Source organism: Chiloscyllium punctatum, chromosome 48, assembly GCF_047496795.1.
Source record: "Chiloscyllium punctatum isolate Juve2018m chromosome 48, sChiPun1.3, whole genome shotgun sequence".
NCBI classification, from domain to species: Eukaryota; Metazoa; Chordata; class Chondrichthyes; order Orectolobiformes; family Hemiscylliidae; genus Chiloscyllium; species Chiloscyllium punctatum.
Window position 1 is genome coordinate 60,418,884 of NC_092786.1, and position 23,648 is coordinate 60,442,531.

Genomic DNA, 23,648 nt, shown 5'->3' on the forward strand with positions numbered 1-23,648 from the left:
TCTTTTGTTGTTCCTTCTATATTTGTTATTAGCCTTAACTCAATATTAATTCTTGGATCTGAATGAGAGGACTGTGAGTTCAAATCCCACTCCAAACACTTGAACACAAAATTCAGGCTCTAACTGGAGCATTAAGCTAGTCCATGCATCATTTTGGTATTTAATGTTTCGGCTATTTAAGAGAGACTAAATTACACTTATTGTCCATTAATTCACTCACGTTTGACTTCTATTCCTAATTTACAATATGCCTGATTTGTGGGCGGCACAGTGGCACAGCAGTTAGCACTGCTGCCTCACAGCGCCAGAGACCCAGGTTCAATTCCTGCCTCAGGCGACTGACTGTGTGGAGTTTGCACATTCTCCCCGTGTCTGCGTGGGTTTCCTCCGGGTGCTCCGGTTTCCTCCCACAAGTCAAAAAATGTGCAGGTTACGTGAATTGGCCATGCTAAATTGCCCGTAGTGTTAAGTGAAGAGGTAAATGTAGGGGAATGGGTCTGGGTGGGTTGTGCTTCAGCGGGTCGTTGGACTTGTTGGGCCAAAGGGCCTGTTTCCACACTGTAAATAATCTAATCTAATCTAATCTGATATGGTCCAGCTCATTCGCATTCACCTGTCTTGGTAGTCACTGCCTGAATAATAATTATAGAGTGGTTTGTTAATTGCAACTATCAGTTAATCTCCACCAGACCCAGAGAGAGAGAGGAAACCCCAGTGGTGGTGAACTTTAGGAGCCCCAAATCCAAAGTCACCTGTTGTGCACAGAGTGTGCAGCAGTAAACATCGTTGTGAAGCAGTCTGTGAGCAGTGCAATGAACTGAGTAGAAAACACTGCAAAAGGAGGTCAGTGAACACTTTGTGCTACAGGTGAAGGAATCTCACTGCAGTACACGGTAAGTGGATCTCAGTCTTTGCAAAAGGTTAGTACAGTTAGTTCATCTTCTGGTTAGTACAAGGATTTTAGATAGTGAGTAAATGGAGGTGGGCACTGTTTGTTAGAAAGTAATAACTATAATTTTTAAGTAGCACTAATCCTAGTGGTATTGCAAATGGTGCGGAGGATTGTCAAAGGTTATAGCAGGCTATAGATACATTGCAGACTTGGGCACAGAAATGGTTGATGGAGTTTAATCAAAGAAAAATGTGAGGTGATGCATTTTGGAAGATCAAATTCAAGTGTGAATTAAACAATAAATGGCAGAACCCTTGGGAGCATTGACATACAGAGGAATCTGAGTGTACAGGACCACGGATGCCTGATAGTGGCAACATGAGGACAGAGTGGTTAAGAAAGTACACAGTATGCTTGCCTTTATCAGCTGGGGCATCAAATATAAAAGATTGGTGAGTTTTGTTACAGCTGTACAAAACTTTAGGCCACATTTAGAATATTGTATGCAGTTCTAGTTACCACACTACCAGAAGGATATGGATGCTTTGGAGAGAGTGCAGAGAAGGTTTACTAGGATGATGTCTGGTCTGGAGGCAACTGTAGGAAAGGTTGAATAAACTTAGATTGTTTTCACTGGAAAGATGGAGACTGAAGGGCAACTTGATAGAGCTCTACAAAATTATGAGAGACACAGATAGGGTGGAAAGATCAACTACAAGAGGGCACAAGTTCAGTGTGAGAGGGGGAAAGTAAAAGGGAAGAAGTGTGGGGAAAATGTTTTACACAGTGGGATGGGAGCCTGGAATAGAGTGCCAGTGGAGCTGGTGGAAGCAAGCACGTTGGCACATGATAGACATGATAGCATGTGAACGGGAGACAAACAGAGGGATAGAAACCGCACATAGGCAATAAGTAGCAGGTCTAAATAAGGAATTTTTGCAGACTTGTTGGGCAAAAGGACCTGTTCCTATGCTCTATGGTATTGCATTGTTCCTACAATGATGTCCACATGACACTTTACATTGCATCACAAAATATTATTTTTTGGAAGAAAAATTGATCAAATATTCTTCTGAATGAATCACTGCTGCAGGAAAGACTTGCATCTATAACATGTTTTTTACAACCAGCAAATGTCTCCAATCATACAGCCAGCTAAATTCTTTTGAAGTTTAGTCACCTGTTGTAATGTACAAGCATAGCAGCCCATATGTGTTCAGCAAATTCCCACAAACAGCATTGTGATAATGACCATTTAATCTAGATATCAACTAGGACACTGAGGATAACCTGCCTGTTTTAAGTGCTATTTTAGGCTGGCTTATAATGCTCAAGCGTCATTTGAGAGACAGCATCTGCATCTGTGCAGTGCACCCTCAGCATTGCATTAGTGTGACTGGTTTGATTGGTGTACCTAACCTTAAAGTGGGATTTGAAGCTAGAACCTTGCAATTCCAAGGACAGTCTGCTAAGAAAGCACCATGGCTGATGCACACTATTTGCTCCCATCATCTTTTGTGTTCTAATTACTCGTGACTTGCTCTCTCAAACAATGCTTTCACAATTACATTTTTAACCTCCCATCTTCAGCCCTAAGCCTTGTCCTCTATTCTACTGCTCAGGACAAAGGGTTGACATGGACATTGTCATAATATCCATTATTTGTAATACAGCCTCCATTTCCTTAATGCTGTTTGCTGTAGGGCTTCAATTTCAGCATTGAACTAAATCTACACATTGTTGCATTTGCAAATATCTCTCATTAATACAAACTTCACTTAAGTAGTCATGATTTGGAGATGCCAGTGTTGGACTGGGGTGTACAAAGTTAAAAATCGGAATCACTGGATGAAGGAGCGTTGCTCCGAAAGCTAGTGTGCTTCCAATTAAACCTGTTGGACTATAACCTGGTGTTGTGTGATTTTTAACTTAATAATGTGATGAATTGAACAAACATTGAGGATGGTGCCTTGTGATGAAATAGGTGTGACAAACTGAAGGGTTCTAGGTGGAGACAGCAGAAATTTTTCAGTAAGGCTAGGCTATGTATCAATGTTTGTAAACGCTTAAAACTTTTTTACAGTAGAAATTATTGTAATACCATTAGTGATCTGGGTTGGAGAATTAATTTCAACTGAGAAAGTATATGTTCACAAGGTAAGGATGAGAATTACCACAATATTCAGTGCAATAGCATTTATCATTTTGTGAATATATATTTTTAATTCATTCATGGGATGATGATATTGCTGGCTAGGCCAGCATTTATTGCCCATCCCCAATTGCCCAGAGGGTAGTTAAGAGTCAACCACATTGCTGTGGGTCTGGAGTTTCATGTAGGTCAGATCAGATAAGGATAGCAATTTCCTTCCCTCAAGGACATTAGTGACCCAGATGGGTTTTTCCAACAATCGACAATGGATTCATGGTCATTGAAATAACTCCACAGAAGCCAGTATCCTGCCACCAAGTTAGCCTTTTATTTACATGTAGAAAGTCCTTGGCACTGATCCAGCTCCCTCAGAGCCAACTCTCAGAGTGGTCAGGATCAGGTTATAAGTTTGCTCTCTGAGCTGGAGGTTTGTTTTGAGACGTTTCATCACCATGCTAGGTAACATCATCAGTGAGGCTCTGGTGAAGTGTTGGTGTTCTGTCCCACTTTTGATGAATGTGTCTTGGTCTCTTAAGGTGGGTGATATCATTTCCAGTTATGAGAACCAGAAAAAAGAACCAAAAAAGATAATCGCCCATCTTGAAACCAAGACACACAAAGCGTGACAGAACACCAGCGCTTCACTGGAGGCTCATTGAGATTAGATTAGATTATTTACAGTGTGGAAACAGGTCCTCCGGCCCAACAAGTCCACACCGCCCCGCCGAAGCGTAACCCACCCATACCCCTACATCTACATCTACATCTACATCTACCCCTTACCTAACACTACGGGCAATTTATCATGGCCAATTCACCTGACCTGCACATCTTTGGACTGTGGGAGGAAACCGGAGCACCCGGAGGAAACCCACGCAGACACGGGGAGAACGTACAAACTCCACACAGTCGGTCGCCTGAGGCGGGAATTGAACCCGGGTCTCCGGCGCTGCGAGGCAGCAGTGCTAACCACTGTGCCACCGTTCCGCCCACAAAGATGTTACCTCACATGGCAACAAAATGTTTGAAAACAAGTTGGCTCGCTGAGCTGCCAAGTTTATAACCTGAACCTCAACCTGAGATACAAATCATCTCAAAAATCATAGTGGACAGGATATTTTACACTAACATCTTTAGTTGTCAGCCAGTGGTCCCTGATTGGACCAGATTAAATCCCGAATCAGGGAACCAATATCCTGAGGTTCACTGGGCTGACTTCATTACAATCATTATAGTCATTACTACACTCTGAATATAAGAAAAATCTGGAATCCAATAAAATTTGTGGAATTTGAAGAAGTCCCCAGGACATTACCTGGTCCTCTGGATTAATAGTCCAGTGATAATACCACTAAGCCATCCCTCCTCAACTTCTGCTATTTAAGAAGATTTTAGCCTCCAAACCATGAGCTTCACATTGCCCTGTGGAGAATCTCATGAACTTGACTAGTTAAATCTCAGCAGCTACCTGTTCAGTCTTTGTGTAAACATTTCACTATAGCTTTAATTCATGGTAGATATGAAGTTGCCACCATCATCTTGTTTTATATAGTGACTCACTTTTGAAAGATTGAATGCCTGATGGTATTTGAATGAGGGCACTGCTCAGTCCACCTTCACAGAAGGAATGAGATCAGGAGAAGACCATAATGTTCATCAAGCCTGTTGCATAATTCAGTATGATTTTGGATGATCTTGGGCTTCAACTCCGCTTTCCTGCCTCTTCCCCACATCCCATTGATCATTGAGACTCCAAAGATTCTATCCATGATTATCTTAAATGTGTTCAATGCTGGACCATCCACAACCCTTCAGGGTAGAGAATTCCAAAGATTCACAATCCTCTGAATGGAGTCATTTCTTCTTACTTCAGTCCTAAATGATTTGTGAACTTTAGTCTTGATTTAAATTTTTATTTATGTGTCCACTTTATGCTGCTGTTTTTGGCTTAAATTTAAAAAGGGTAAAAACTCTTCATGAATTTATCTCTGCTGTGCAATGACAATGCCATGGATCTCGACCCTTGTAATGCATGCGGTTTGAAGCCAGTCTTTAGAAGCCCTTGAATAAAAGAACTGAAAAGGTCATACCGTACTCAATGCTAACTCTGTTTTTCTCTCAACTGATGCTGCCAGGCCTGATGAATTTCTCCAGCAATTTCTGTATTCAATTAAAAGCCCTGTGTTTGTGTTCATTTCTTACTAACTTCACTATTCTAAATTCCTGTGTCCAAATGTCATGGTAATAATATTGTAATATTAGTTACTCAAATCAGATCCTTCCTCCGGTTAGTATCATAGTCATAGAGATGTACAGCACAGAAACAGCCCCTTCGGTCCAACTCGTCCATGCTGACCAGATATCCCAACCCAACCTAGTCCCACCTGCCAGCACCCAGCTCATATCCCTCCAAACCCTTCCTATTCACATGCCCATCCAGATGCCTTTTCGATGTTGCAATTGTACCAGCCTCCACCACTTCCTCTGGCAGTTCATTCCACACATGTACCACCTTCTGAGTGAAAACGTTGCCCCTGAGGTCTCTTTTATATCTTTCCCCTCTCACCCTAAACCTATGCCCTCCAGTTCTGGACTCCCCCATCCCAGGGAAAAGACTTTGTCTGTTTATCTAATCCATGCCCCTCACGATTTTATAGACCTCTACAATGTCACCCCTCAGCCTTTGACACTCCAGGGAAAACAGTCCTAGCCTATCCAACCTCTCCCTATGGCTCCAACCCTGGCAACATCCTTGTAAATCTTTTCTGAACCCTTTCAGGTTTCACAACATCCTTCCGATAGGAAGGAGACCAGAAGTGCATGCAATATTCCAAAAGTGGCCTAACCAATGTCCTGTACAGCCGCAACATGACCTCTCAACTCCTGTACTCAATACTCTGACCAATAAAGGAAAGCATACCAAATGCCTTCTTCACTATCCTATCTACCTGCGACTCCACTTTCAAGGAGCTGTGAACCTGCACTCCAGGTCTCTTTATTCAGCAACACTCCCTAGGCCCTTACCCTTAAGTGTATAAGTCCTGCTAAGATTTGCTTTCCCAAAATGCAGCACCTCGCATTTATCTAAATTAAACTCCATCTGCCACTTCTCAACCCATTGACCGATCTGATCAAGATCCCGTTGTAATCTGAGGTAACCTTCTTCGCTGTCCACTAAACCTCTAATTTTGGTGTCATCTGCAAACTTAGTAACTATACCTCTTATGCTCACATCCAAATCATTTATATAAATGATGGAAAGTAGTGGACCCAGCAGCGATCCTTGTGGCACCCCACTGGTCACAGGCCTCCAGTCTGAAAAACAACCCTCCACCACCACACTCTGTCTTCTATTTTTGAGCCAGTTCTGTATCCAAATGGCTATTCTCCCTGCATTCCATGAGATCTAACCTTGCTAACCAGTCTCCTGTGGGGAAACTTGTTGAACGCCTTACTGAAGTCCATATTGATCACGTCCACTGCTCTGCCCTCATCAATCCTCTTTGTTATTTCTTCAAAAACTCAATCAAGTTTGTGAGACATGATTCCCCACACACAAAGCCATGATGACTGTCTCTAATCAGTCCCTGCCTTTCCAAATACATGTACATCCTGTCCCTCAGGATTCCCTCCACCAACTTGCCCACCACCGACGTCAGGCTCACTGGTCTATGGTTCCCTGGCTTGTCCTTACCACCTTGGCACTACATTAGTCAATCTCCAGTCTTCCGGCACCTCACCTGTGACTATCGATGATACAAATATCTCAGCAAGGGGCGCAGCAATCACTTCCCTAGCTTCCCACAAATTGTTACCATTTAACTGAAGGATGTAATTACAGCATTACAAATATACACTGAATATTTTCAGTATAAACGTGGATTTGGGAATTTATAATACAATTACATTAGTAACTTTAAACTGGACAAAAGAAGCAATAACAACATGAGAAAAATCCTTTTTAAGTAATACTTAGGTTCTAGAGTGCACTGCCTGAGAATGTGATGGAGTTTACTTCACTCCATATTATTTAAGAAATTTGAGTTAATATCTGAAAAGGAAGAATGTGCAGGGCTGAGGGGAACTGTCGTGTTTCTGGGTGTTGCTCCTGTGCACATCCAGCAAAGACATGATGATCTCAATCATTCCATGATATGTGTGCACCCTGATTCACATTAATCTTCAGATGAAGCCAATCTGTACTTAGTCACAATTCAAAATGTGCAACATGCCTGGAAATCAATATGTGCGTAGGCTTCCAGGCTACTTTACTTCCTGATGTCATTTCTTTGGTGATTTTCTTTCATTTATCAATATCATTTCATTTTCTATGAACATTTACAATTTCTTATCACTAAGAGACACAGTGGAGCAAGGCTATCCCCAAACTCATCAATTTTTCATATTTAAAAATACACACATTAACTAATCATTGAGCATGTCACAGACGAGTTACCAATGTTTTAATCTTGTATATTAAAATTTCATGACGAGGAAACAATGTAGTTATTCTCTGCATTATTTTTCAGTTTGCCTTCTGTAGCCTCACAATACATTCATCTTTTTATACATAATTGAAAACAGGTTTGATATTTAAACTAGACGTATATTGAGCTCTTTAACTGTATTACATACTGTATAAAATCCTATTACTACTTTAGTTTTATGAAGCACAGGTTAGATGATATGGTCAATGTATTGTTTCTGTTTTGTATTTATTGGCTTAATGTTTGTCTTTTTTTTTAAAAAGTACTAAAATCTTTCTTTTAAGTCCTGAGCTGTTCTAGGGTATGCTAGTTGTTGCTGTTTAATTCTGAATATTTCATTTTTTACATTCTATCAACCCTTCATTCATTCCCAACACAACTTAATGCATACGGCAATAATTATTTCACTGAGAAACTAATCCATTTCTTTGTACATTTCCATTACTGTCCAACCCAAATGACAATATTATGAAGATCCTATTGTCTACCAAGAAGAAATGTGTTGTATTTTAGAATAATTTTATAATGGCTCTATATAGAGGGAACAAAAGAGATCCACTTGCTCTCTTTATGCCACCATATCAGAGAAAAATCAGAGAATGCTTTTTTCCCCAGTTAGTACTGAATTTAGAATTGTTATGGACTAAATTGAGCAAATTGGGCTCAAATGAACATTTTAAAGACTGTGATTCATTATTTTTGTTCAACAAGAATGTCCATGAATTTGGAGTAAAGTTTGGTCAACAACCTTGAAGGTTAGCCATGATCTGGGACAGAGTAAAGGGCTGAGTGGTTACCTCTCCCTGTTTTCCAGTTAAACTGTCTATACTGTGAAATAGAAATGAGAGAAGCATCTAAAGTCTAAAACAAGACTTGGCAGTTTCTGAGATGTGGAACATTCAGTAATGTAAGATATTGCTGGTAGTGTCTCGCCCATACAGCAGAAAATTAGATTAACAATGGTTTTATGAACAAATATTACACTTGTGTATAAAAATTGTTTGTGATGTATTCAAAGGTAATGTGCAAGTAGAGGATAATTTCTATGAAATAGACTCAAAGATAATGTTTAAGAATATTTGATTTTTTGGGGAGAGGAGGAAAAATTGTACAATGTGTCTGTGAATTTGTCCGGGGGGGTTGGGGGAGCTGGTGAACCTTGTTACCATGCATCAAGGGGGAGGATTCAGTACTGAAGAATGTGTTTATCTCACTTCTGGCATTCAACGTCAGAGACTATTTCTACCTGAGCTGAATTTGCACAATTTATATGTTTAACTGAAAATTCCTCTCAACTATCCTCATCAAAGCTTCTACCACAGCAATAGTCTGACATTTCAATTTCAACACCTACTACTGTTTCTTGCTGTAAAATGAGTCAGATTGCCAGTGTCAGATGCCTGAGATGTCAAGATCTCCATCAAGTGTATTTGGTTTCTTTGGTATTTTAACTAGTGCATTAAGCAATTTAGTTTTCTGTTGACATCTTAATTTGCTTCCATGCAATAATGCCAATATTAAACAATGGCAATTTTATATAATGCAGATAGATCCATTAAGAAATAGATAGAGGATATTGAATATGAATTGGAGTAGTGTTGCTGGGATTGGAGTGCAGAACCCAGATCTGGTCTGTTTCTCTGTCTTTGAAGCTATCCAAGATAAGACGGCTAAGTAGTACACTTTCCAGTTCGTCTTGTTTTATTTTAATCCTCTAATTTATTGTCCTTGAGTTTCCATTTTTCTGAAACACTGTTGTCACCTTAATGAATAATGCACTAAATGCCAATAACTTAAAAATTGATGTTCATGGGAAAGTGCCTCTTTTTGTGACCTATTTTCCAGTTGAGTTCAGTTGATGGAAGAGTTTTATTGTGTTCAACAACTTTAACAACTGTTTTTATATATTTTTAAATGGTTTTTAATTTAATGGAGCAGAATTTATGTGATCTGTTTGAAAGTCTGTGTGTGATGGCCAGAATGATTTCTGATTCCATGCCTCTTGCCTGTTGGCACATAAACATCAGGAATGTGGGATACACTTTGGGTTTGTCTTACTGTGTTTTTTTAGCATTAATCAGAACCAAGTTTGAAAACTGTGCTCACCAGCTTTGTAGCACCTTTCATGATAATAGGACTATTTAATGAATGGTGCCATTTCCCAGCATGTCTGAATCCACTTGCCTATCATTTTCATACTTACTGCAAACATCAATTCTGTTTGGAGCTCATGAATAATATTCAACACAATGACATTGTTGCTTACGATGGGCTGATGCTCTGGAATGTTCCCATCAGCCTACATTCTGGTTGTTACACTGTCATTTACAGTCATAATCCTCAGTAATGCCCTCTGATAGGTCAAGTTAACAAAAGTTCATATGGAAACTGGGCATACTATGATTCTGTCCTCCAACATTACGCTGATGATTAAAAACGTAAAGTAGAGGCAAAACATGGTGAAGCCCAAGAATTTGTTCATCTTCCACTTTGAGACACCGATAGAGATGATTACAAACAGCAGCATCAGGAACAGTAGTACGATGGCACAGAACAGGCCATTACTGCTGACTGGAACCGCATTGAATCTGTGAAAGGCAGCATACAGCAACCAGGGCACAGGAAGCCTGTTAAACAGAAGGAAAAGAATCCCAGAGAAAATTAAAAGGTGATTGTAATTAGTGAAAGAAAGTGATTGTGTGGAAGATAATACTGAATGTTACAAAGTGAGTGATCACTTGGGCTGTACATTGAGGCTATCAGTGTTATTCATGCTTTAAAATTCCTGCACTTGGCTGGAGACGAGTTGATAACTCATTGAGAAAAATCATGTCTCACAAACTTGATTGAGTTTTTTAATGAGGTAATGAGGGCAGAGTGGTAGATGTTGTTTACTTGAACTAGTGAAGTTTTTGACAAGGTTCTGCCTGGTAGACTAATTAGTAAAGTTGGATCACGTGGGATTTAGGAAGAGCTTGCTGATTGGATACAAAATTGGCTTGATGGTAGGATACAGAGAGTAATAGTGGAGCGCTGTTTTTTGCACTGGGAGCTTGTGACCAATGGTGTTCTACAGGGATCGGTATTGGGTCCACTTTTGTTTGTCATTTATATAAATGATTTGGATGAGAATGTTGGAGGCATGGTTAGTAAGTTTGCAGATGACACCAAAATTTGTGCTACTGTGGACAGTGAAGAAGATTATCTAAAAATATACAAAGATCTTGATTAATTGGGTTAATAGGCTTGAGGAGTGACAAATGGAGTTTAATTTGGATAAATTGGTAAAACAAACGAGGGCAGGACTTGTACAACTAATGGTAAATCACAGGGTAGTATTGTAGAACAGAGCATTATTCTTTGAAATTTGTGCCATAGGGAGACAGAGTGGTTAAGAAGACGTTTAGCATGCCTGCCTTCATGCTCAGACCTTTGAGTATAGGAGTTGGGACGTCATGTTGAGGTTTTACTGGTTAAAATCATAAAGTAGCGACAAAACATGATGAAGCCCAAGAATTTGTTCATCTTCCACTTTGAGAAGTCGATTGAGATAAGGTCTCTTCTGGCGTACTGTGCGCAACTCTGGCCACCCCAAACTGGAGAGAGTTCAGAAAAGGTTTACCAGGATGTGGCCAGGAATGCAAATAGACAGGAAAGACTTGGACTTTTTTCACTGGAGCATAGATGGTTGAAAGGTGCTCTTATTGAGATTTATAAAATCATGATGGGCATAGATAAGGTGAATGACAAGGATCTTTTCTCTCAGGCAAGGGAGTTAAATTCTACAGGGCATATTTTTATGGTAAGAGGAGAAAGATTTAAAAAGGACATCAGGGACAACTGTTCTACACAGACAGTGTTTGTGTGTGGAATGAACTGCCAGAGAAAATGGTACTGTTACAATGTTTAAAAAACATTTGGATGAGTACATAAATATGAAGGTTAGAGGGATGTGGGCCAAACACAGGCAGGTGGGGTTAGTTTAGTTTACTTGGCAGGGCCTGATTAGACCGAAGGCTGTGTTTCCATCTTGAGTTCAAGTCAAAATAAACTTGTATCCCCCTCAATCGCAGATGCAGATTGACACATTGGAAAACATTCATTACTATTGTGGCTAGATTTGGATGACAGAGGCATCAGGGTGCCTTAAATTTAAAACACTCATTATTGTGTCCAAATCTTTACATAGTCTCAGCATCCATAATCTCACCACTTACAGGCCTCCTTGCTACCTCACATCTTTCAGATGTTTGAAGAGGTGGGGTGTGGGGGAAGGAGGGGCTATTAATGACACAAGTGCAGTATTCTTTTGCTTGTCTTTTATCTTCAGTTGAAGCACTACAACTGCCACAGTATATTTTGCAAATGGGACCCCTCCCCAATCCCACTTTAAATTAAAACCTCGCCCCAGTCCCACACAGCAAACATTCACCCAATATCTCAACAGCTAAAAGAACAATACTTGCCCAACTGTAATGTCAAAGATGTTGCTTCCCACTGAACTGGACACTGCCATGTCTCCCAGACCTTTGCGAGCAACAATGACACTGGTGATGAGGTCAGGGATTGAGGTGCCTGCAGCAAGGATGGTTAAACCCATTATCTCTTCAGAAATGCCAATTGTCTCACCGACCTGGAGATGAAGGAAATTGCTGTATAAAACCTGAACTTGGAGAGTTACCAGTCTTCAATCACATAACTCTGGAGTAGAAGGATTTATGATCTTGGTGGCAAGTTCCAGCTTACTGTAGTATGTTGTACCAACCTAAAGTTTAACTTACTCTTAGCTGAGCAGAGGTTAGGCACTAAAATTGTCCTCAGTGTCAGTGATGGTGAAATGTCAGTCAAGTTTCCTTCACTTGTGATGCCTTCTGGAAGAGGCACCCATCCAATGACATTGATTAAGAGCAGAAAGAGATGTATCAAAAAAACAGCTGCTTGGACAGAGTGCTAGAGAGCTGCTGGGACCCACTGACCCATTTCCTGCATCTTCCAGGGAAAGTCAATCCTTTCAAATAAAAATGAGAAAGAAATGTTTAAAAGGAACAATTGAAATATTTCACGTTTATTCATAAGGATTGGCGCTGGGTCCACAGCTTTTCGTCATTTATATAAATGATTTAGATGTGAATATAGGAGAAATAGTAAGTTTGCAGATGACACCAAAATAGTGGTGTAGTAGACAGTGAAGAAGTTTATCTCAGAGAATAACGGGACTTTGCTCTGATGGGCCGAGGAGTGGCAGGTGGAGTTTAATTTAGATAAATGTGAGGTGCTGTATTTTGGTAAGGCAAGTCAGGGCAGGACTTATACACTTATTGGTAGGGTCCTGGGGATTGTTGCCAAACAAAAAGACCTTGGAATGCAGATCCTTGAAGTGAAATCGCAGATATACAGGGTAGCGAAGAAGGCATTTGGAATGCTTGTCTTCGTTGGTCAGTGCATTAAGTATAGAAGTTGGGAGGTCATACTGTGGCTGTGCAGGACATTGGTTAGATCACTTTTGGAATACTGTGTTCAGTTCTGGTCTCCCTGCTATAGGAAAGATGATGATAAACTTCAAAGGGTTCAGAAAAGATTTACAAGGATGTTGCCTGAATTGGATGGTTTGAGCTATAGGGAGAGGTTAATTACACTGGGGCTATTTTCCTTGGAGCATTAGAGGCTGAAGGAGTGTACTTATAGTGGTTTAAAAAATTATGAGAGGCATGGTGAATAGCCAAGATCTTTTTTCCCAAGGTATGAGAGCCCAAACCTAGAGGGCAAAGGTTTAAGGTGAGATGGGAAAGATTTAAGAGACCAAAGGAGCAATTTTTTCATGCAGAGGATGGTGTGTATATGGAATGAGCTGCCAGAGGAAGTGGTAGAGGCTGGTACAGTTGGCATCTGGATAGGTATATGGATAGGAAGGGTTTAGAGGGATATGGGCCAAACATTGGCAAATGGGACTAGAGCAGTTTATGGTATCTGGTTGACATGGACGAGTTGGACTGAAGGGTCTATTTCTGTGCTGTATGACTCTACAACAAACCAACTGCTGCAAAGTCAGCTGTCCAAGTTGCAGTGCATGGAATCTCAGAATGCATGCCCAGTTCCCTCACTCAACCTTACAGATTTCTGCTTAACCACTTACTCACATTTCTCATTGAATGAAATTCATATCCAAAAGAGAGAATTACAGACAAACATCATAACAATGCTTAAATGTTTTATAGTTGTTTAGCATATGCTAAATATAATTCCAGCAATATTAAATCACAACTGAAGCCTTCAGTAAGTATTTAATCTTAACTATATCTTTGCAGAATATATTTCTAGTCATTATGCTCAGTTGGTTTTGAAATGTTGAATCGCTCTGTAATTTAACAGATGGAGACTGACACATATTAAATTATATGTTATAGGAATCTTATATGTTCTAAAAGGAATATATTTTTCTCAAAATAATGGAGGATTTATTCCAGTTGGGAGTATATGCAATATCAGTTCATGTGGGTTTTATATTCCAACCACGCCCACAGCATGGATTGAATTGTGAAGGAAAGTAACCATCACTAACACTGTACCTACCTGGTGGGCCCACCACACCATCAAATATGAAAAAGCACCAATCCACAGAATAGATCCAAAAAAGGTCCCAATAAAGTATTTCTTTGAAGCCTGTTGGAAGCAAAAATAATATACATAATGGATATTCTGTCCTTTAAAATCTTCCTGAAGAAGTATAGTCAGTCCATTCTCTCAGCTGCCTAACTATTTTTCTTTATTACATCGTTGATTATCTATGCTTCTACCACCCTCTAGGCAGAAAGATCCAGGCCATTATTAAATGTTGCGTTTTTAAAAAACCTTCCTCACATCCCCCTGAATCACTTGCTCAAAATGATAAATCTGTGCTTCCCATTTCTTGTACCGGTAGCTATTGGGAACAACATTTGCATATTTCAGGTTTAGATAAGGAAGCCTTATAGTCTAGGACACCTCTATCTTAGCTCCTCTACTTAACCTTAGTTTATCTAATCTAACTTAGTAGCTAAATTTTCCCATCCTTGACACCATTCTGATAAACCTTTTCAAGGACCTTGATGTCCTTCCTGAAATGTGGTGACCAAAACTTTCATAGATTCTAATGTTCACTACATCATTTGGTTAAATGTCAGGTTCAAGAATTTGCTTCTTGCTAATGTATGATTTTCCATATGATCTTTTCTCACTTACTGCATTTCGTACATCAGGCACCGTTAGCCAGAGCGGGAAAACGATGGGAAGTAGGCACAGGTAAGTGACTTGTTTCCGTCGGGTGTCTGGCCATTCAAGACTCAAAGGTTCTTCATCATTGGTTGCCTCTTTCTCCTCCTTTTCATTATCCTCCTCATCACTATCTTCATCAGTGTCATCACCACTATCATCATCATCATCACCATCATCATCACCATCATCACCACTATCATCAGAATCACCATCACTGCTGTCATTTTCATCACCACCATTGTTTCCAGCATCTTCACCCTGATCATTTGTTTCCTACAACCAAATTAGAAATGGAAATATTCATTGAAAACATTTACTACAGATTTCTGACCTTTGAATTCAACCAGCCATACAAAAATACTGTGGCTACAGAAACAACTCAGAGACTACGAATCCTGTAGCAAGTGATTCACCTCCTGACTCCCCAAAGCCTGTCCACTATATGCAAGGCACAAGTCAGGAGTGTGATGGAGTACTCCCCACTTGCCAAGGATGGGTGCAGCTACAACAATACTCAAGCTTGAACATCTTCCAGGGCAAAGCAGCCTGCTTAATTAGCCCCACATCCATAAACATCCACTCCCTCCACCACCGATGCTCAATAGCAGTAGTGTGTACCATGTAAAGGATGTACTGCAGAACATCGCCAAAGATCTTCAGACAGTGCCTCCTAAACCCATGACAACTTCCATCTAGAAGAACAAGGGAATCAGATTGCTGGGAACACCACCACTTGCAAGTCCACCCCCACCCCCCAAAAAAAAAGCCACTCACCATCCACGGCTGTGTCAACATTAATATTTCTTCACAGTCATTGGATCAATATCAGCCAGTGATCCCCACATCCAGTGAACTAATAAAAATACTTTTTTTAAAAAGGTGGCTTGGAATTGTGAGTCAAACTTTGACTGTATAAGCAACTACTATTGTGTCGGGAGTACACGTATAGGAAGGGATGAATTCAATTCTATGGTAATTTTCTTGAGTCAGAATGAACTCAACACTTTTCAGTTAAGCAAAGTTCAAATACATTTCTGATATAGTCAGATAAAATCAGGCCAAGTTCATTAAGAAAGAAGGGATGAAATTTTACAACTTGCTGTTACATAAGGTGACATGGTGGCCAAGTACTGTAACTGTTTCCTACACACCTTCACTGGCATTGGGGTGTTCATGACATGTGCTGAGATAATAAAGTGAAATCCGACGGTGTTTTGGTCTGGTCCTGGTGAAACTCTCAATCCAGAACCTCACCTTGTCATCCATCACTCGTTTTGCTCTTTATTAGCTGCAGTTCCAGCAGTGGCCTCTTGTCCTGGTGGCACCACTGGGCCTGGTGAGTGACTGGCCAATCAGAGACAGAGCTCCTCCTAAATGAGGTCAAGAGTCTTGACCTGAGCGAATTAACAGCTTGACGGCCCCAAATCAAACTAGGTTTTCCAACCACTTGGAGGTGAATTCAGACTTGGTTTTTCGATGAGTGTGGCATCTCCACCTCCAGTTAAAATTCAAACCAAAGAAACAATACACCACACTGTCATTGATCAAGTACACTCTTAGAATTTCCCTGTTACATTTCGCTTACCATGACCTCTGGAAGTCTGCTACTATCTTCCTTACTATTTACAATATTTCTAAATTTGAATTCTCATGGAAATCATTCCATATATATCCAAGTCCAGGTCATTACTATGTCTCATAAATAGCAGCAATCCCAATGACAAGCCCTGGGAGACATCGCTACGCAACTCTCACATCTGAAAAGGACCCACTCAGCCACTGTCCCTTTGATCCAATGGGTTGCTAATAAGCCTATTATGTGGTACTTTATTGAATTCCAAAACTTTGACATAAATTGCACTATCCTCAGTCAACCTCTCCCACCTTTCATCAGAGCTCAAACTTGAAACCTTGTCTTTGGTGATAATTCAGTTTGGATTTCAAGGTTTTCAGTATTTCCCAAGTTTTCATTCAACACAGTTGGTAGAAAAATTGTCTGCCTCCCATTCAAATTACCTCAGCAGTGTTTAGACAACTTCTCTCATAAAGCCTTCTTTCTCATGGGAGCAATGGGACAGGTCTGAACCAGGAACAAGCTAGAGTCACAGAGCTGCACAGCATGTAAACCGACCCATCGGTCCAACTCATCCAGGCTGACCGATATCCTCAATTAATCTAATTCCATTTGCCAGTATTTAGCCCATACCCCTCCAAACCCTTACTACTCATATACCCATTCAGATGCCTTTTAAATGTTGTAATTGTACCAGCCTCTACCATTTCCTCTGGCAGCTCATTTCCTACATGCATCACACTTGTGTGAAAAAATTGCCCTTTAGGTCCCTTTTAATCTTTCCCCTGTCACCTTGAACCTATGCCCTCTCATTCTGGACTCTACAACTCCAAGGAAAAGACCTTGGCTATTCACTCTATCCATGTCCCTCATGATTTTATAAGCCTCTATAAGGTTACCCCTCTGCCTCCAATGCTAGAAAATAGCCCCAGCTTATTCAGTCTCTCTTAATAGCTCAAATCCTCCAACAAAGTCTCAGTACATGGTATCAGTGAGGTTTGGCACCATACTGACACAGTCATTGCATTGTGGTACTATCTTTGTTGCAAACTACACATGCTATCCTATCATTACAAAGAAACATCCCTCTCAATGCAGGCCTTGAATAGAAATTCTCTTGCTCCATTAACATTGCTCTCCCTCTAGTATTGATCAGAGTAGATGGATTAAATTATTTGGGCCTGTTCACCTGATCTTTAATGGGATTTTCTTCATCTTCAGCACCTTCTGTTGGTGATGATGGACTTGGTGGATCAGTTGGGGGAGTCACTTCAACATTCACCACGAGGGGAAGATCTGTCTCCTCTCTTTCCTCTTCTTCCTTCTCTTCTTTTTTCTCTTCTTGCATTTCCTCTTTCAGTTTTTCATCCGTCTCTCCACCTATGAAAGAGAAATGACCAGAATCTTCAGAATTTAATTGCTCTGCTGTTTTCTTTATTTCAGTATCAGACTTTGATTGTGGCTCAATGACCACTCTTGTTCATGATTCATATGTTTTTATTGACAGCTTAAATAATTAGATATCATAATCTACAAATGTTGGCAATCATCTGTTCATTTTGAGCCAGGGTGACCAGTATTCCTGCTGAAATATCACCAACACCCTTTAGTAGGAGTGATATGACTCATTATTCAGTTGCCAGGGTTTGCAGATCTGACTGCATCACCATCACCGGTTACTTATGAAACCAACCTTAAACAGTTGAGTACCTCTACTCTTCAAAGCATGCAGCCAGAATAGATAACAGAAACCTCTTCTTATAATCTTTTAATCCAACGTTCAAGAGCATTTTATATTCTCAATTTGTATAGTTGGTAAAATAATCTGCTCCTCAAGGTTGGAGCCAGTTGCATAAGCAGATACATAAACTTGCAAATATGGACAAGTACAGGCCAACTGATCAACCAGCTGTGAGTCCTGAGAAGTTGTAACACTTCCTTTTTTAGGTCAAGATTCTTTAGCCCTTCGGCACCAATCAGTCTCCCATTAAGGACAGAAATCCAGAATCAGAAACCCAGACCCAGTTAGAGAAATGAATTCTGTATGCTTATAGGTGATTGACAATAGTCTAGAGATCAGTAATGGGAAAGGTATCGAATCTATTTTACATATTGTGTCAAATTGTCACACAATCCCAAAACACAGTGTGTATCACAGGTAGAATTGTAGTGAAGTTCTTTCCTGAAGGATTGAATTGCACAGTATGTCTGCACAATGTTCTTTTGACACTAGGACTTGGATTCCGTAAGATCTCCATTCTACCAGTTTTGAGAGATTCCGTGTAATCTGAAGAATCTCAACCTGGTATCACAGTAAATGGACTGTAGAGCAATGGAATACAAAAAAAGTAAGATGTATCAAAGAGGAATACAAAATAAACTTTGAGGGAATATCAAGATTAACTACATTATTACTACTTTTTTAGTAAAGACAAGGTTTGGGGTAATGTGAACCCCCTTTAAAAATTGATGAGTAATAATTATATGAAACGAAAATCAGGAAATGGCAGACTTTTTGAATATTTAGTTTGTGCCAGGCTTCAGGGTAGTGGAAGAGAATTGCAGGTAAACTCATTTTAATCAAGGACTTGAACTTACCAATGTTAATGCAAGAAAAAAATGAATGTTTGAATTTGGAGTGGCCTGTTGGCTCAGTGGTTAGCACTGCTGCCTCACGGCACCAGAAACCCAGATCCACTTCTGTTCTCTGGTGACCATCTGTGTAGAGTTTGCGCATTCTCCTCTGCTTCTGTGTGGGTTTCCTCCAGGTGGTCCGGTTTCCTCCCACAGTCCAAAGATCTACAGGTTAGGTGGAGTGGCCATGCTAAACTGTCCTATAGTGTCCAGGGATTGCCGTGGGAAATGCAGGGTTACAGGGATAGGGTAGAGAGAATAGGTCTGATGGGATGCTCTTTGGAGGGTTGGTGTGGCTGGCTTCCACACTGTAGGGATTCTATGGTTAAATAAAACTGAAGTGTTTTATTTCCCTGCATCTGATCATTTTTATCATCAGGATTTAAAGGAACCAAATTAAGAAAGTATTGATGCTTTTGCTACAATCTTCCAAACCTCCTTCCATTAAAATAAATGTATTTTTAAATTGGAAAGTTGTAATTCCGTTATTGAAGAAAAGTGAGCAACTAAACATTCAGGAATTTCTAGACTTGTTTGTCTAAGATCAGTGTTATTGAAATTAGATTAGATTCGATTACAGTGTGGAAACAGGCCCATCAGCCCAACAAGTCCACACCGACCCACCGAAGCGCAACCCACCCATACCCCTACATTTACCCCTTCACCCAACACTACGGACAATTTAGCATAGCCAATTCACCTGACCTGTACATCTTTGGAGGAAACTGTGGGAGGAAACCGGAGCACCCAGAGGAAACCCACGCAGACACAGGAAGAATGTGCAAACTCCACACAGTCAGTCGCCTGAGGCGGGAATTGAACCTGGGTCTCTGGCGCTGTGAGGCAGCAGTGCTAACCGCCGTGCCGCCCAATAAAGGATGCTACAATGCATTGGCCAGGAATCGAACCTGGCCTCCCGCGTGGAAGGTGAGAATTCTACCACTGAACTACGTATGATTGCAGCCATATTAACTGTGGACAAAGAGAAATTTGAGCTAGTTAGTGACAGCCAACATGGGTTTGCAAAGGGCAGGTCACATCCAATGAATTTAATTGAATTTCCTAACAAGAGAACTAAAGTAATAAATGAGGTTTATGACATATTTATGTGGATTTCCAGATAGAATTTAAAAATCTTCTATTTAAAGTACAATTAACTAAATTTAAAGCTTGTGTAATTTAAAGAAAATTATTACCTTCCCACTCAGGAGATTAATTAGACAGTGAAAAGAGTAGGAACAGTGGCTTTGTTCATGAATTGGAAGGAAGTGACTGGTGATTACCCATAAAAATCTACATTCAGACTTTGACTATTCACATTATTTATTGATGACCAGATAACACAATAGACCGGGCCATATTAAATATTACTGTTGGATGGCATAGTGGTTAGTGTTGATGGGTACATAAAATGACAAAGTGGGTGAAATTTATAAGATGCATTTTATAAGTCTTTCACCTTAGGCTAAGTAAAGGACAGCAGTGAGTATTATTCAAAAAGTGAAAAGCTAGAAAGTGAAAGTCCAGATAGATTTCAGAGTGTGTGTACAAAAGGGCAAGGAAAGGCTATTTACCCTTTGAGCAATGGGGGAGGGAGGGTTTAAATAAGAGTTCTATAGTAATTGTGGGTGATTTTAATTCCTATGTCGACTGGGCTAGCCACATCAGTAATAATGCAGTGATCAGTACATTCCTATAGTGTGTATATGACAGATTTTTAAACCTGTACATTAAAGAACCATCTCAGGAACAGACTCTCGTAGATTTGATTTATGCAATGAGAAGGGATTAATTAATAATTAATAATCTTACTTTGAAGGTCCTTTAGAAGTGATCATAATACAACAGGATTCTTCACTGGGATAAAAATTTATGGTGTCCAATTCAAGGAATTCCCACCCTAAGGGCATTGTGGGTCTTGTTATAGCATATGGACTGCAGCAGTTCAGCTAAGGCAGCTAGGGACAGGCAGTAAATGCTAACAGTTTCTCTAAGATTGTAAAAAGAAAAACATAAAGACAGATGTAGGCATCTTAAAATCTGAAATGGGAAAATTGATAACGGAGTATAAGGAGATGGCAGAGTGATTAAACAACACAAAATCAACATAAATTTAGATTAGAGATTAGATTAATTAGATTTCCTACAGTGTGGAAACAGGCCCAACAAGTCCACACCGACCCATTCCCCTGACTAATGCACCTAACACTACGGGCAATTTAGCACAGGCAATTCACCTGACCTGCACATCTTTGGACTGTGGGAGGAAACCGGAGCACCCGGAGGAAACCCACGCAGACACTGGGAGAATGTGCAAACTCCACACAGACAGTTGTCCGATGTGGGAAGGGAGATTGAGTTTGACAAACCTCTTACAGTTTTCTGGAGATACAAATACCTGTAGTAGGATCACCGAGGGAGACTTGGTAGGTGTAATGTATTTGGATTTGCAGGAAGCTTTTGATAAAATCCCACACAAAAAGGTTATTGTGCAACATCAAAGCACATGGGATTGGGGGTAAAATATTGGTGGAACTACATTTGGAGTATGGTGGACAGAAATTGGTCTCCTTACCCAAGAAAAGAAGCACTTGCCATAGAGGGAGTGCAGTGGAGTTCACCGGACTGATTCCTGGGATGAAAGGTTTGTCAGATTTTATTGTCCATCCCTAGATGCTGTTGAGAAGGTGATGATGAGCTGCCCTCTTGAATCATTGTAGTCCATTTATTTTTGTAATAACCATCTGTTTTATTGTTAAAACAAACCCTGCAGCATTGCGGACTTATGTCTCAGTAAGAGACCACTTAGTTAATGCCAAAACAGATCAAAATATGATCTCTCAAGCTGGTTTGGGTACTGACTTATCTGATAATACCAGGCTGATACATGGAGAGGACAGAGCAAGCCCCTAACTCATCTCCCTGCTCCAAAAATCCATTTAATATAAACTCTCCCACAGTCGGGAGATATCAGATATTAAACTAATAAGAACAGAAACGATGTCAATTTTCCTGCTCTTTGGATGCTGCCTGACCTGCTGTGCTTTTCTAGCACCACTCTGATATAAACTCTGGTTTCCAGTATCTGCAGTCCTCACTCTTGCCTTCTCTGATAATACCATCAGCTGAGGTCATAACAGCCAGACGGAACCCCTGGATTGGCTGCTGTTGAGCAAGCCTGGACTAGAGGATTGTTCTGAAAGATATCTATCAGAAATGTACAAGTTTCTATTTATAGAAACACACATTAATTATCATAAACCTGCAGTTCACCAAGGAGCACAATGTCAGTCTTCTCCGTTATTTTAGAAGACAAGTAAATTCCAGTTAATGCCCAAAATTGAATACAATACAACTTTCCTGACATTCAGAAGTGAACATTCAGGCAAAGTGTGGGAGGAGTGTAAACAATCTCCCTCAAAAAAAAGAATACTGTTCAATTAATAATTTTAATCCTGGGAATTGTCAAGTTTTGTTGGTCCGGAGTATTCAGCGGATGAAGTTTGGATTCAGGTTAGCCATGGTGGACAGCAGGTTCAAGGGGCTGAATGGCCTGCACTGTGCTCAGTGATTGGCCATTTCCAGGAGAATAAAGACATCTCTTGGTTGGCACAGTGCAACACCCTCTGGGTCAAAGCTTTGCTGAATCATTGGGGCACAGCATAGGAAGGTATCCCACACTGGCCTAATGCTGCATTTACCTTGGAGCATCAGAATCGGAAACTCCACTCAAACACTCTCAAACTCATCAATGGTCTTTAACAAAACATGTTCTACTCTGCCTCAAAACTTTGCCAACCTTTACTTTTCCTTCTTTCTGTCAATGATCTGGATCTTGATGTTCAAGAGACAATTTCAACATTTGCAGATGACACTAAACTTGGAGAATTGTATACTGTGAGGACAGTGTGGAACTCCAAAAGGACAGTGACAAGTCGGTGGGAGTGAGTGGAGAGAAGGCAACGGGGTTCGATGCAGAGGTGATGCATTTTGGTCAGAAATACCTCAAAATGACAGTGGAGTAGGGTTCCTGAGCTGGGGCTGGTCTGCTCTGACCGTTTCTCTTTATTTCTCTTTTCTTGTTTTTTTTCTCTTCTTGTTTCCATTACTTTCCTCTTGGCCTGAGCTCAGGCGACAGCGGCAGTGGTGAAAGATTGCACTACCCGATTTATTTTCCGGGGCGAGCACAGGACCCAGTAGGGGAATCGGTACCTGAGGATCGGCGACTCCATGGTGGTTGGGTCCAGTGCTGAGGGGACAAAGCAATGGCGGAAGGGCATCCCGATGACATCAAGGTGGCCCCAGCACCAAGAGAAGTGATTCTGGGTCCGGTGGAGATGGTAGCATCCGAGGAGCAGGAAAATCGACATTTCGGGCAAAAGCCCTTCATCAGGATAGAGGCAGCAAGCCTCCAGGGAGGAGAGATAAATTTGAAGGGGGGGGGGGGGGTGGGGGGGGGAGAAATGAGGAAACTGGTGAGTCATTTCCCCTCCCCCCACCTTACCCCAGTTCCATTCTTCCAGCTCTTCACCATTCTCATGACCTGTCCTACCTGCCAATTCTCCCTTCCCACCTATCCGATCCACGCTCCCCTCTGACCTGTCACCTCTATCCCCACCCCATCCACCTCTTGTACTCTTTGCTACCTTCTCCCCAGCC

At 40.7% G+C, this 23,648-nt stretch overlaps 1 protein-coding gene and 1 pseudogene across 4 annotated transcripts in view; both read right to left on the reverse strand.

The window, feature by feature from the left end:
- Positions 1–7,476: 7,476 nt before the first annotated feature.
- Positions 7,477–23,648, reverse strand: part of slc24a1 (solute carrier family 24 member 1) — a 50,210-nt gene continuing 34,038 nt past the window's right edge. For all 4 annotated transcript variants that reach the window (XM_072565398.1, XM_072565395.1, XM_072565397.1 and 1 more), the window contains 5 exons: positions 17,545–17,735; positions 14,750–15,055; positions 14,102–14,191; positions 11,998–12,164; positions 7,477–10,158 (listed from right to left, as the gene is read on the reverse strand). In XM_072565398.1, the coding sequence (XP_072421499.1) occupies positions 9,909–10,158; positions 11,998–12,164; positions 14,102–14,191; positions 14,750–15,055; positions 17,545–17,735 (1,004 nt within the window). In that variant the 3' untranslated portion in view covers positions 7,477–9,908. The remainder of the gene's footprint in view (positions 10,159–11,997; positions 12,165–14,101; positions 14,192–14,749; positions 15,056–17,544; positions 17,736–23,648) is intronic.
- LOC140469180 (U2 spliceosomal RNA) lies at positions 21,820–22,000 on the reverse strand (annotated as a pseudogene).